Below are 15,220 nucleotides of genomic sequence, written 5' to 3'. Positions count from 1 at the left end.
TCACAATGCTAAGAGCAGTGCTGTGACAAGTACCTGTATATTGCTGGCATGTCCTTCACCATCATTTTCCACAGGTATTTGTACAGGTAGGATAAGGACGTGAAGGCCCATTCTATTCGTTCAGTGTCCTTTGTGTCAAGCAAGGAGGAAATGGCTTTGAAGAAATCTTGAAAATGAGGGTAGAAATCAGCCTGAAGATCTCGAGCCAGCTGGACCACCAGACTAAATGGAAGCAGAAAAGGTTTCACAATAATGCGCGCCGCCAAGTTTCATACCATGGGCATATGTATACAGCAAAGCATGGGGAGAGAATGGGGAAGCAGCGCAATCTCCGTTTTACATAAAGTGAAAGGCTGGATGCCACGGGTATACTGTATAATCTCTTGTACATACTCAAGTAGAGGCTGGTAGGCAAGGCTATTCTTCACTTGAAGGTGCGTCTTCAAACTTTGCACTATGGCATTCTGGTGGTAAACAAGCATGTGGAATGACTGGCATTTGCTGGACACTTCCCTGTAGAACGTAACTGAAGAATAGACAATAAGTCATATATTAATAAGGAGACAGGTTGACTGGAGCCTTTCCATATAATGCAGGTCAGTGGATAAGAGTCTTGAAAATTAAACTAAGTCAATAAAAGCCAGGGATGCAGAGGATGGCAATTACACTGTACCCATTCACATGTATGCTGCAATAAATCTTCTTGTTATATATATATATATATATATATATATATAGATTTTCCTTTGTTAACAGACCAGTGGCTCTGTTCACACCTGTCACAAACGAAAAGATTCATCACACGATGGACACCACTAGTTCTCTACAGACCCCTATGGCTTACTGTGAATAAATTACTATCTCTAGAACAGAGCTCCCAAAGTGAAGGAGAGCTCACTGCGCATGTGGAGCTTCCCTTTGTTCATTTCTATGGGAGTGCTGGAATTAGCTGGCTCGGCTATTTTCGGCACTCCCATAGAAGTGCATAGAACGGTGGCTGTGCTTGCGTGGTGCACTCTCCATTCATTTCTATGGGACTTCCAATGATAGGTAAGCGCTATTCTTGGCACGCCCATAGAAAATGAATGGAGGGTGGCCGCGCATGCGCTCGTTCTAAAGATAGGTGCGGGGTACCATCGGTGGCATATCCATGCTAGCAATATCTCAAATGAGACAACTGGAAATGAATATGTTCATAAGACAATTCCCCTAAACACTGGCACAGTAAAGTACCATAAGCGTAAATAAGTACATACCAAAATTTTCTGTGAGGTTGAGATCTCTCCATTTCTGTAAACCTTCATAAAAATAAGTCTCAACATCCTAGATTTACAAGAGAAAAAATCCAAATGTATATTACTTTAAGTAGAATAATGATAGAATACTATTATAGTGTACCTTCAGTTTGGGGACAAAACTGATCAGTATGCATCAGTTCCATTTTATTGCATTTTAAAACGTGGAGTGCCTTTCCCCTATTTGTGGCTGGATGCATCAACCTCCTTGAAATGATACTTCTTCCCAAGCTTTTATACACTCTTGTTACTATAATGCCGCAACGGTTTTTCACTGAACTCGCACCTATCTCCTTTCAAATGGGAACGGGGCAGGGAGAGAGAACTAAACTCCATAACGAAACCTTATAAAAAGGCCCAAGGAGACATTCACCATGTCTACTTTACATTGGCATCATTTTGTAAAAGTATTTTTATTTTTTTGTAGGACATTAGAAGGTTTAGAATTTTAGAAGCAATTTTTCTAATTTTCAAGAATATTTCCAAACCAACTTTTTTAAACAGCAATTCAGTTTTGAATCACTTGGAGGAGCTTCCATAATAGAAACCACCCATAAATGGCCCCAATTTACGACACCCCATCATTTATTTTAGAAATGCTGTTAACCTTTTACGAGTTCCACATGAATTATAGCAAAATGGATGTGAAATTAAAAAACAATCAAATTTTTTGCAGGTTTTCCATTTTAATCCATTTTCTCCTGTAACACAGCAAAACAAACCTCAATATTTATTACCCTAATTCTGCAGTTTACAGAAACACCAGAATTGTGTATGGGGCACACAGCAGGGCTAAGGCTGGGTTCACATCACGTTTTTGCCATCTGATTAACATATACAAAATACATATACATTAACGGATGCCACAGACAGATGCCATACAGTGGCATCCGTTCAACAGAGAGTTCCGTTGTAAAAAATAAAATAAAAGCTAAAGTATGTTTTTCACCGGACTCTGCAGGATGGAAAAGTGTGGTGTGCTACGCGTTTGTATCTTTTTTTTGCCAACATTTACTGGAATTGTATTTGGGTGCCATGTTGAATTTGAAGAGAACCACCCCCCCCCCCCCCCCCCCCTCCACAGTGGAAACACCCAAAAAGTGACCACCTTTTAGAAACTACACCACCCAAGAAATGTTTAAGGAATGTCATGAGCACTTTGACCCATCAGGTGTTTCCCAGAATTTAGATTTTGTGGAATACAATATCTCCTTATGGAGAGCACCTTAAACAGCATGAGGAGTCTTATTGGCCAGACAACGATTCACTGGAAGCTCTGCCTCTAATGCTACCAGATGTAAGGTAGCTTTCCTATAAGTTAGTTTAAAAGGTCTAGGTCGAAAATTGACTTATAGGATCACTACCTTACATCTGGTAGCATTACAGGCAGAGCTTGCTAACAGCTCATTTGCATACCATGTTCCCAGAATTCCAGTGTTGCCTGGCTTATAACACTTTATGGAATTTAGAAAACTGGGCTGTAAAAATGAAAAATATATTCATATTTTTTTTTACACAGGAAAATGGTGCTTTAAGCCCTAACTTTCTTTGTCACATGGGATAACAGGAGATTACCCCACAATTCGCTAACCATTTTCTCCTGAGTACAGTAACACCATATACTGCCGTTTAGGGATACGCCAGGGCTCAGAAGGGAAGGAGCGGCATCTGGATTTTCTAACATGGAATTAGCTGAAATAGTTTTCAAGAGCCATAACTTTTTTTATTCTTTTGTTGACTTAGCTGCGTGAAAATTCATTTTTTGTTGGACAAGCTGTAGTTTTTATTGGCACCATTTTGGGATACATTTGGCTTTCTGATCGCTATTTATCTCATTTTTTGGGAAGTGGGCAAAATTTACGATTCTGTCTTTTTTTAAAAAAAATTATGGGGCTCACCATGTGGTATATATGATGACTTTTTTTTTGCAGGTTGATACAAATATGGTATTACATTTATATATATTTTTTTTTTTCATGTTTTACTACTGTTGCATAATAAAACCACTTTTTGTTGAAAACCTGTTATATTGTGCATCGCCATATACTAACATCCATAACGTTTTTCTTTTTCTGCCAATGTAGATGTCTGAGGACTTTTGCAGAACAGACTGTACTGTTTATCGGTACCATTTTGGGGTACATATGCATTTTTGATTGCATGGTAATATGTTTTTTGGGAGATGAAGTGACAAAAAAAAAGCTGTTCTGGCACAATGAACATTTTTTTACAGCGTTCACCTGATGGGGTAGATAATGTGTTATCTTTATAAAGCCAATCATTACAGATGTGGTGATACCAAATAAGTTTTTTTCCTATTTTTTACAAATTTTAAATGACTAGAGGAATTAGTTTAGTTCATACAACACATCTGGGGAAATTTAACATTATTTTTTTACTGCCGATTTCTCCTGTAAGGCCAAGTTCACGCTTCAGTTATATGGTCAGTTTTATCCATCAGTTAGGGTTGTTTCACATTTGCATTATGCAGATCTGACAGACTGTTGCAGCCTGCCGGATCCGTGAATACCGCGCGCTGCCTATATATCGTACGGCCCCATTCACTATAATAGAGACCGGCTGAGCAGCCTGGCAAATATGCTGAGGAGTGGCCAGACAAATACCGCTGTGTGCAGCAGTTTTCATCCTGACGGTTCTCGGCATACTTGCCGGGTAGCAGATAAATCTCTGCTAGTTCCCATTACAGTGAATGGGGCCAGATGGTATCTAGGCAGTGCACGGTAGCACCCGGTATTCATGGATCCTGCAGGCTGTTTCTGGCCAAAGCAGGATGTTCATAGTCTAGTCAGGAACTGGTTAATGCACCTGTAGCAGAATAACACTCTCGCAACTTTTGAGTAACCCCAGACCCCTTTATAATATCCATCAATCGGGTTTCTATGGATTCCTCAAAGTACATCATACCTTAAAGGGGTTGTGCAAGAATTGGGGAGCCATTCATGTCCCATTCTGTGGAACCTGAAAAGGAAAGATAACTCATCTGCTTCCCGTTCCTTCTTCTCCTGGCCTGCAATGGTCATCTGGGCTCCAGCAATTTCAACATCCAATTTGACATCACTGCAGCCAATCACAGGACGTGGTGGTGTCAGGCTCCCCTTTTGTCATGACATATGGTCACATGGTTGCACGGGGAACCTGACACTGCTGCGACCTGTGATTGGTGGTGGTGATGTCAAACTGGATGCGGACATTACTGGAGCCCAGGAGAGCACTGCAGGCCAGGAGAACAGGGAGTGAAGAGCCAGCGCTGGGAAGTAAGTAAGTCATCTTTCCTTTGTAGGTCCTGCAGAATTGGGGGAGGGGGGTTGCCAAAAAAAAACATTCTTTCACACACCCTTTAAATATGAAGTTTCCAACACCACTAGAAGTGGTGGATAGATGCAGACTAACCCCAGATCCCAGTCTGACATATGATAGGTGACATATAATACTGAATATACAAGAAATGTGCAGCTTCCAGAACCAACAATTAGGGATGAGCAAATCGACTTTGGACAAAATATCCATAGTCGAATCGCATAATACGTTGTTTGAATACTGTACGGAGTGAGCGCTCTGTACAGTATTAAAATGTATTGGCTCCTATGAGCCAAAGGTATTACTTTGTGAAGTCTCGTGAGACTTTGCATAATAACTTCATAAATTAATTTCTACTGTAAAAAAACATTTCCCGAACTCGGGTTTGGTTCTAAGTGGTACCTGCTCCGTACAGTATTAGAATGAAGTTTTATGCGAATCAAATTCGGATACTTCATCCCTACCAACAGTGTCAAACTGATGGACGCCAGATCTGCACTTAGAAAGTGGTATTTTATCTGCTTAGCTTAGATACAGTGAATGAAGAAGGGCGCAGCACAGCTTACCTCTGAAAAGGCTTCTGTTCTGTCAATGCGATGTATGATGTCAATGTTGACATTTGCTAATCTTTCTGAAAATGTCAAAAACTAAAGAAAAATGAAAAAAAACAAATATATAAAATAATTCTAAAATTGAGCAACATAGTATCCATCATATATCAAACAGAGTAATTTAGAGTTATAAGAAGTTATGATTAAATAATAAAATGTAATTAATCTTCAATTTAAAGGGGAAGAGGTGTTCAGCAGTACTTACCTTTCATCGCACCGACAATACCACGCTCTTGCCGTGATCAAGTGAGTGCAGCTCTTCCAAGTCCTATTTCCTCCTGTTCAGTTGCATAATGTATATGCAGCTGAGCAGGAAGACACAGGAGCACATCCGGTCAGGACCTCAGCTGAAGAGTCTGCAGCCAGTCGGCTGGTCACGTGATCATGGAATAAGTGGCGTGACGGAAGGGTACCTTGCAGCACTGGGGTCCTAGGTTCAAATCTAACCAAGGACAACATCAGCATGGAGTCTGTATGTTCTCCCGGTACTTGCGTGGGTTTCCGCCGATACTCCACTCCACATACTGATAGGGAACTTACATTGTGAGCTCCAATGGGGACAGCAAGTGATGACAATGTCTGTAATGCGCTGCAGAATATGTCAGCGATATATCAGCGAGTAAAAAAAAATGAACTGTCGTGTCCATTGTCAGATATCCTATTGGAATTAGAGGAGGGTCCTTCATTGAGGATCCCCATTCTTCTAGACAGAACAACCCTCTCTTTAAAGAACCTTCGGTTGATGTGAATGAGCGCTGTGCAATGCCTCCCCTGTGGTGGCACTGACTGGTTTCCACAGAGATTACAGTTCATTTCTGGGGGTCCCAGCAGGACAACTCTTCAGTGTATTGTCAAGGGGCCCTTATTAATCACTAGAACAAATGATCCCTGCATGTACATGGCTGCTTAAAAGGGTTAACATATCCTCAAGGTAGGTCATCATTATCACATTGGTAGGGGTCGGAGTCCTGGCACCCCTGGCCGATCAGCTGCCGCTCTCATGAGCACTGCGGACTCCCAGTAGCTTACCAGCTACAGCGCCATACGTAGTATACTGGCTGTGCTTGGTATTGCAGCTCAGCCCCATTAGCCTCCATGTGAACGATGTACGGTGATGTCACATGGCCTAGGAAGAGGCTGCGGCACTCACGGTGCACCGGCCTCTTCTAACAGCTGGTCAGAAGGGTTCCCGGGAGTTGGACCCAGAATAACTCCTTTAAAAGGGGTTGTCCGGGTTTAGAGCCGAACCCGGACATATCCCCATTTTCACCCTTTCATGCTCCAATGCTCTCCGTTGCCCTGTGCTGAATCGCTTAGGGAAAGGGCTTTTTGTTTATATTATTACACTACTAGGCGGAGGTTTCCATCTAGCAGTGCTCCTGGTGACATCACTGCCTCTAATGGGCGGGCTTTAGAGTCGTTTTACAGGCTACGGCAGCGTTAAAGCCCTGTGACGTCACCGGGCTCACTACTAGGCGGAAGCCTCCACCTAGCTTACCCATGGAGAGCCCAGGACGTCACTGGATCTCATAAAAAGCCCCTGCTCTGCACGATTCAGGAGAGTATTGGAGCATGAAATGTTCTGATACTTATATCAGGGGGGCCAGAGGGGTGAAGATGGAGATATGTCTGGGTTTAGCTCTGCACCCGGACAAACCTTTTAAGGGTACTTACACACTAGCGTTGTTAGAATCCGGCAGGCAGTTCCAGCAAACTGTATACAAACGGATAGCTTTTTGCCTGGATGCGTTAGACCAGGGATGCTCAACCTGCGGCCCTCCAGCTGTTGCAAAACTACAACTCCCAGCATGCCTGGGCAGTCTACTGCTATCAGCCTACAGCAGGGCATGATGGGAGTTGTAGTTTTGCAACAGCTGGAGGGCCGCAGGTTGAGCATCCCTGCGTTAGACAGATCCGGTGATATACCGGATCCGTCTCATCGGAATAATGGATCCGTATTTAAATATTTTCAAAGATCAAATGAGAAAGTAGCTCCTCCTATATCCCGGCGCATGCACAGACTGGAAAAACGGATCCGGCAATTTCCGGATGCGGCAAGTGCGGTATTATTCCGTGATTTTGGCCAGAAAAAATACCACAGCAAGCTGCGGTATTTTGTCCAGTCAAGTACCGTACAAGGGATGGAACTGAAGACATCCTGATGCATACTGAACGGATTGCTTTCCATTCAGAATGCATTAGGACAAAACTGATGCGTTTTTTTCCGGTATTGAGACCCTTTACCGGATTTCAATACCGGAAAAGAATAACGCTAGTGTGAAAGTACTCTAATTCATACACTATGTAAGTTTCTTTTTCTTCCACTGAGTTTAAATGGATTAGTGGGGGCCCAGTGGTGAGACAATGGGTAAGTGAAGGTTATGGTTTTAATATCATTTTCGTCGCTATAATAACACAGACTGGGGTCATTTCTCAAAACAGGTGTAAAGTAGAACTGGCTTAGTTGTCCATAGCAACCAATCAGATTCCATCTTTCATTTTCCTAAGGAGCTCTGAAAGATGAAATCTGGTTGGTTGCTATAGGCAACAAAGCCATTTTTCCTTTACACCAGTTTTGATAAATCTCCCTCGTTATCTTCTCCATAAGATAAAATACTGACTGAAGTATTCAGTGCTGCATCCATATGACTGTATAGCATAGCCAATCCCTGGCCTCATTGGTATATAGCAAAAGCCCACTGAGGCCAGCGACTGGCTACAGCTGCCATATGTGGTATGTGACAACCATGAAAACAAAGCCCAGAGAGGTTCGGACCAGTGTGTCTAGCTTTTTTTCCCCCAAGCCTTAAAGGGAACCTGTCACCGGGATTTTGTGCATAGAGCTGAGGACATGGGTTGCTAGATGGCCGCTAGTACGTCCGCAATATCCAGTCCCCATAGCTCTGTGTGCTTTTATTGTGTCAAAAACCCCATTTGATACATATGCAAATTAACCTGAGATGAGTCCTGTCCCTGACTCATCTCACATACAGGACTCATCTCAGGTTAATTTGCATATGTATTAAATAGTTTTTTTGACACAATAAAAGCACACAGAGCTATGGGGACTGGGTATTGCAGATGTGCTAGCGGCCATCTAGCAACCCATGTCCTCAGCTCTATACACAAAATCCCGGTGACAGGTTCCCTTTAAATTATTTTTTTAAGTCAGACAATCCTTTAAGGGATTATTCATAGTGTTGAGTGAACACGTGTTTTAAGTTTGGCGTACAAGGTTCAGGTTATCTAAGAATTCCATTATGGATTCCAGACCATAACTTATGGTCTGTGGTCAGTGGAATCCATAACAGAATTCTTAGATAACCCAAACTTAAAACCACAAGTTCGCTCATCCCTTATTAACTTAATGTATTATAACCTCCGAGAGCAGAACTGAGGTGGTAGCTGCACAGATATATGGAAGAATTTATCCACAGAGCCCCACACTGGTCATGCGGCACTGTCCCTTTAACAGGCAAAAGCAATCAATCAACTTTATTTATAAGGCTCAGAACACCACTCAATGTATATACCCCCACTAGGTACGTCCATGTGTTCAGTACATGCTGGGACTTGTAGTCCTACAGAACCAAATCTTCCATGTTGTGACCGTACAGTGATTGCTACACTGTATGCAGGAGACATTACCTTAAACGTGTTCTCGGCCTTGTGGTGAGAGGATTTTGTCTTCATGGCTGACGAGCGGTAGGATCTGTACTACATGCGACAATGAAGCAGAGAATGCGCGTTATTGTATTACTGTATTACACTTTTTCATCCACAGCAAAAAAAAAACACGTTGCTAGATACTGGGAGCTGCCATGTTGCCTCGGAGAATCTGGCAGGATTTCCGGCTTCCACTTACCAACCACAATATGGAAACGTACTTGCTCACGCGACAGTTGCCATCTTGTGATTGGCAGCGGCAAGGATCTGCGCATGCGCTTCTGCTGACCAGCGGCTCAGGCAGGTTATAGGCAGCAGTACTGTGAGGCTATCCGGACGCATGGCTGCGCTTATTACTGCTAGTAGCCGAAAAGAAAACTTAAAAAACATAACATCAGGGCCAAAAAAAGCACAAGCATTCTTCCATCGCTAGAAAAAAATGCCATGGAAACCACTTGTGTTTTTTCCATATTAAATGAGTTTTTTGTGTCTTTTTTTTAAGTAGTGTTTTATGCTAAAACATTGTTTGAATGGTGTTTTTTTTTTTCTGCCATTCTTTACCTATAGAGAAAGAGATGAAAAACACCAGAAAAAAACAGCCTAAAGGCAGGTTCACACATGGCTTTGTGGCGTAGATTTTGATGGATCAGAAGTGATGTGAACCCAGGCAACGTTTCTTCACAATTCTTAGTGAGATTTAAAAAAGAAAAAAAAGCACAATTTTGTGGAACGCTGATTTTTTTTTGGTGTTATTGATTTATTGTGGAAATTTATTAAAAGAGAATATATATTTTTTATGCTGTTCTTATTTCCTCTGCATATGTTTTACTTTCTTCGCTAAATTATGGGCACAGCTCTCCATGACTTAAGGCCTCTTGCACACGACCGTATGTGTTTTGTGGTCAGCAAAAACAGATCCGCAAAAAATACGGATGACATCCGTGTCTAATCCGTAATTTGCGGAACAGAACAGCTGGCCCCTAATAGAACAGTCCTATCCTTGTCTGTAATGCGGACAATAATAGGACATGTTCTATTTTTTTGCGGAACGAACATACGGGAATAAAAAGCACACAGAGAAACTTTTTTTTTTTTCTGGAGCCATTGAAATTAATGGTTTCGGTCTGCAAAAAAAAATTTAACGAGCACGGAAACAAAATATGTTCATGTGCATTAGGCCTAAGGTTGGGTTCACGTCATGTTTTTGCCCTACGGTTAACATATACTTTTGGTGAAAAGCATACAAAAGCACAGTACACTATCCAGTACCATCCTGCAGAGTAAAAAAAAAAGTTAACATAAACTTTTTTTTGTTTACAATGAAATGGACAAGAATAGGACATGTTCTATTTATTTATTTATTTATTTATTTTTGCGGGGCCACGGAACGGAGGTACGGATGCGGACAGCACACGGATAAATATTGGGACATCAACACAATTCTAACATTTTTGCCTCTATACACCACCACAATGGATTTGAAATGAAACGAACAAGATGTGCTTTACCTGCAGACTGTCAGCTTTAATTTGAGGGTATTTACATCCAAATCAGGTGAACTGTGTAGGAATTACAATAGTTTGCATATCTGCCTCCCACTTGTTAAGGGACCAAAAGTAATGGGACAGAATAATCACACATCAAACTTTCACTTTTTAATACTTGGTTACAAATCCTTTGCAGTCAATTACAGCCTGAAGTCTGGAACGTATAGACATCAACAGACGCTGGGTTTCATTCCTGGTGATGCTCTGCCAGGTCTCTACTGCAACTGTCTTCAGTTCCTGCTTGTTCTTGGGGCATTTTCCCTTTAGTTTTGCCTTCAGCAAGTGAAATGCATGCTCAATCGGATTCAGGTCACGTGATTGACTTGGCCATTGCATAACATTCCACTTCTTTCCATTAAAAAACTCTTTATTAGTATTTGGAGACCACATGATGCAGTTGGGACATTAGCACTTATTATGTACCTAGCATTTATCACGTTTGTAGGGATATGCTCTGTGGCTATGGTCTCAGGGCCGTATTGCACTATGCACTTTATTGTTTTCATATATTATATTCTTTATAATGTGGACTGGATTTATAGTTTATGATATTGTGACATGTATTGCACTTTATATATGAATTGTATTTGGTATATTATAAAATGGTATATGATGCACTGGAGTGATAAAATCCTGGTGGAGGTGCTCACAGTAAAGAGGATTTGTCCCTCCTCTAAGAGGTTAATTGTCAGAGGCATTTACTGAAAATCTTTACAGCAGTACATTGGACCGAAACTTCAGCAGAGGAAAGAACTCAGGGGGACGCCGCTGTGCAGTGAGTATAGCTGGACGCTGCTTTAAACACTCACTGGGACTGCATTTTCTATTACTATTCAGAGGGGACGTGAACTCTGAAACACATAGGACTTACAGAGGAAGGCATATTAACACCTACGAAGCCCTATTTTATTAGCCCAGTAGATATATTATGATACATTGTGATAGTGTGTATTTAGTTTGACGTTTTAGCGATTTTTAGCTATTTTAACATTTTAAATATCTCCAAGGTTGGTGTCTTAAATGTATTATATGTCATTATTCTTATGCTAATAAATCATATGGTTTCACATAAAGGGAGAGTGCCCAGTATTTTTACTTTTTGTACAAACCGGATTCCCAAAAAGTTGGGACACTATACAAATCGTGAATAAAAACTGAATGCAATGATGTGGAGGTGCCAACTTCTAATATTTTATTCAGAATAGAAAATAAATCACAGAACAAAAGTTTAAACTGAGAAAATGTACCATTTTAAGGGAAAAATATGTTGAATCAGAATTTCATGGTGTCAACAAATCCCAAAAAAGTTTGGACAAGGCCATTTTCACCACTGTGTGGCATCTCCCCTTCTTCGTACAACACTCAACAGACGTCTGGGGACCGAGGAGACCAGTTTCTCAAGTTTAGAAATAGGAATGCTTGTCTAATACAGGCCTCTAACTGTTCAATCGTCTTGGGCCTTCTTGCACCTTCCTCTTTATGATGCGCCAAATGTTCTCTATAGGTGAAAGATCTGGACTGCAGACTGGCCATTTCAGTACCCGGATCCTTCTCCTACGCAGCCATGATGTTGTGATTGATGCAGAATGTGGTCTGGCATTATCTTGTTGAAAAATGCAGGGTCTTCCCTGAAAGAGATGACGTCTGGATGGGAGCAGATGTTGTTCTAGAACCTGAATATATTTTTCTGCATTGATGTTGCCTTTCCAGACATGCAAGCTGCCCATGCCACACACACTCATGCAACCCCATACCATCAGAGATGCAGGCTTCTGAACTGAGCGTTGATAACAACTTGAGTTGTCCTTGTCCTCTTTGGTCCGGATGACATGGCGTCCCAGATTTCCAAAAAGAACTCCGAATCGTGACTCGTCTGACCACAGAACAGTCTTCCATTTTGCCACACTCCAATGATCCCTGGCCCAGTGAAAATGCCTGAGCCTGTGGATCTTGCTTAGAAATGGCTTCTTCTTTGCACTGTAGAGTTTCAGCTGGCAACGGCAGATGGCACGGTGGATTGTGTTCACTGACAATGGTTTCTGGAAGTATTCCTGAGCCCATTCTGTGGTTTCCTTTACAGTAGCATTCCTGTTTGTGGTACAGTGTCGTTTAAGGGCCCGGAGATCACGGGCATCCAGTATGGTTTTACGGTCTTGACCCTTACGCACAGAGATTGTTCCAGATTCTCTGAATCTTCGGATGATGTTATGCACAGTTGATGATGATAGATGCAAAGTCTTTGCAATTTTTCGCTGGGTAACACCTTTCTGGTATTGCTCCACTATCTTTCTGTGCAACATTGTGGGAATTGGTGATCCTCTACCCATCTTGGCTTCTGAGAGACACTGCCACTCTGAGAAGCTCTTTTTATACCCAATCATGTTGCCAATTGACCTAATTAGTGTTAATTGGTCTTCCAGCTCTTGTTATGCTCAAATTTACTTTTTCCAGCCTCTTATTGCTACTTGTCCCAACTTTTTGGGGATTTGTTGACACCAGGAAAATTTGAATCAACGTATTTTTCCTTTAAAATGATACATTTACTCGGATTAAACATTTGATCTGTCATCTACGTTCTATTACAAATAAATTATTGACATTTGCCATCTCCACATCATTGCATTCAGTTTTTATTCACAATTTGTTTAGTGTCCCAACTTTTTTGGAATCCGATTTGTATTTGGTATATGTAATATATTAAATTATATATGGAATAAGAATAGGGGGGGTGAGAAATTTTCATTAATTTTTTTATTGATTGTTTTTCATTCCTGTATATCAATTTTCAATTATTTAATTAATCAACTTTTTTTATTATTACACCATGATCATGTTATATTGTTTAATGATATCACTGTATCTATTATGAGGGTATATTGTAAGTTTGTCACTTATAGTACAGGTCACTTTCAGCTATGCATCATGTGGTATGATTGAGAGGGGAAATATATCTCTGCTTGCTTGCCAGTACTTTATTATTGTACTTTGTATTTATTATTATTATTCTTTATAATTTTATAAATATTGGATTTTAAAAGCTGCCTAGATATGACATGTATTGTAATGGGAGATACATTGTACCTGAGACATGTTATCTTACTTTTTGAGTATTATGCTCTTTATCTATTGTTACCCCTGTATGCTATATTGTTTAGAAGATATTTATGATATTTGCCCCATCTTGTCTTCCATCTATTGTCTCCACCTTGCGCATCGCACCAGTGCGCTGTGGAGTAACATCATGGGGGAGCTCCTATACCTGGTTCCATGGGAGTCGGCTGACGCGCGCCCTCGTGTCATGTGATCGGACGGGAGGGGTGTGTGGCTGCACGTCATCAGCGTGGCTCCTTCGTCCTTACCTAGCCATGTGACGCGATGGGCGTGTCTCGTCTGGTTTCCGGATGGCGCTCTTCTATGATGTTACATCCTTAATCACTGGGCACATGCGCAAAATCAGATGCCGGTTGTGGACCACACTATTTAAAGACGGACACCTGTGTGTAATCTTTACCTCCTGACGAAGCCTTTCTCGGCGAAATGCGCGTCGAGGTGCAGCTCTGGTCATACACCCTGTGTTCCCGCATATCATGGGTAATTTATGTCTTGCTTTATACATGGCTAGTATGTTATTGTAGTGTCATTGCTTACACATACCACTCTTGTTTCACCCGTATTCAGTGATGTGATTTGGCTGTCTGTATTTACGTGATGGCCACTAATGTTACCAGTGGTGGGCAAGTCTGTTATGTGTGACCTTATTGATCCTCTACATGTGTGCAATACATATGCTTATATGTCACTCTGGGCGAATCTCCAGTTCTCCCATTAATATGCGGTTCTACACTTAGGCCTCTTTCACATGGGCGTTGCGGGAAAAGGTGCAGGTGCGTTGCGGGAACATGCGCAAATTTTCCACGCGAGTGCAAAACATTGTAATGCGTTTTCTCACTCGCGTGAGAAAAATTGGCGTGTTTGGTACCCAAACTTCTTCACAGAAGTTCGGGCTTGGGATCGGTGTTCTGTAGATTGTATTATTTTCCCTTATAACATGGTTATAAGGGAAAATAATAGCATTCTGAATACAGAATGCTTAGTACAATAGCACTGGAGGGGTTAAAAAATAAATAAATTAATTAAACTCACCTTAATCCACTTGATCGTGCAGCCCGGCTTCTCTTCTGTCATTTTTTTTGCTGTGTGCAGGAAAAGGACCTGTGGTGACGTCACTCCGGTCATCACATGATCCATCACCATGGTAAAAGATCACAGAAGACAGACAGAAGAGAAGCCGGGCTGCGCGATCAAGTGGATTAAGGTGAGTTTAATTATTTTTTTTTTTTTTTAACCCCTCCAGCGCTATTGTACTATGCATTCTGTAGTCAGAATGCTATTATTTTCCCTTATAACCATGTTATAAGGGAAAATAATAATGATCTCCTAGCAACCGTGCGTGAAAATCGCACCGCATTCGCTTGCGGATGCTTGCGATTTTCACGCAGCCCTATTCACTTCTATGTGGCCTGCTTTGCATGAAAAACGCACAAAATAGAGCTTGCTGCGATTTTCACGCTATGCACAAGTGATGCGTGAAAATCACCGCTCATGTGAACAGCCCCATAGAAATGAATGGGTCCTGATTCAGTGCGGGTGCAATGCGTTCAACTCACGCATCGCTTCCGCGCGGAATACTCGCCTGTGTGAAAGGGGCCTTAGTGTTTTATGACACTTTTTCCTTGTTAGTCGGGTATATGTGAGGGTGGGGGTTCATGCTCCCGCTACACGG

General features: G+C 41.6%; 1 protein-coding gene across 1 annotated transcript in view; it reads right to left on the bottom strand.

The window, feature by feature from the left end:
- Positions 1–9,053, bottom strand: part of UTP20 (UTP20 small subunit processome component) — a 107,711-nt gene extending 98,658 nt beyond the window's left edge. The window contains exons 1-5 of the mRNA XM_044280640.1: positions 8,873–9,053; positions 5,180–5,260; positions 1,257–1,323; positions 394–526; positions 34–222 (exon numbers count right to left, since the gene is read on the bottom strand). Coding sequence (XP_044136575.1) covers positions 34–222; positions 394–526; positions 1,257–1,323; positions 5,180–5,260; positions 8,873–8,917 — 515 coding nt within the window. The 5' untranslated portion in view covers positions 8,918–9,053. The remainder of the gene's footprint in view (positions 1–33; positions 223–393; positions 527–1,256; positions 1,324–5,179; positions 5,261–8,872) is intronic.
- Positions 9,054–15,220: the final 6,167 nt, after the last annotated feature.

This window comes from Bufo gargarizans, chromosome 2 (genome assembly GCF_014858855.1).
Source record: "Bufo gargarizans isolate SCDJY-AF-19 chromosome 2, ASM1485885v1, whole genome shotgun sequence".
Classification (NCBI taxonomy): Eukaryota; Metazoa; Chordata; class Amphibia; order Anura; family Bufonidae; genus Bufo; species Bufo gargarizans.
This window is presented reverse-complemented; position numbering and strand designations above follow the sequence as displayed.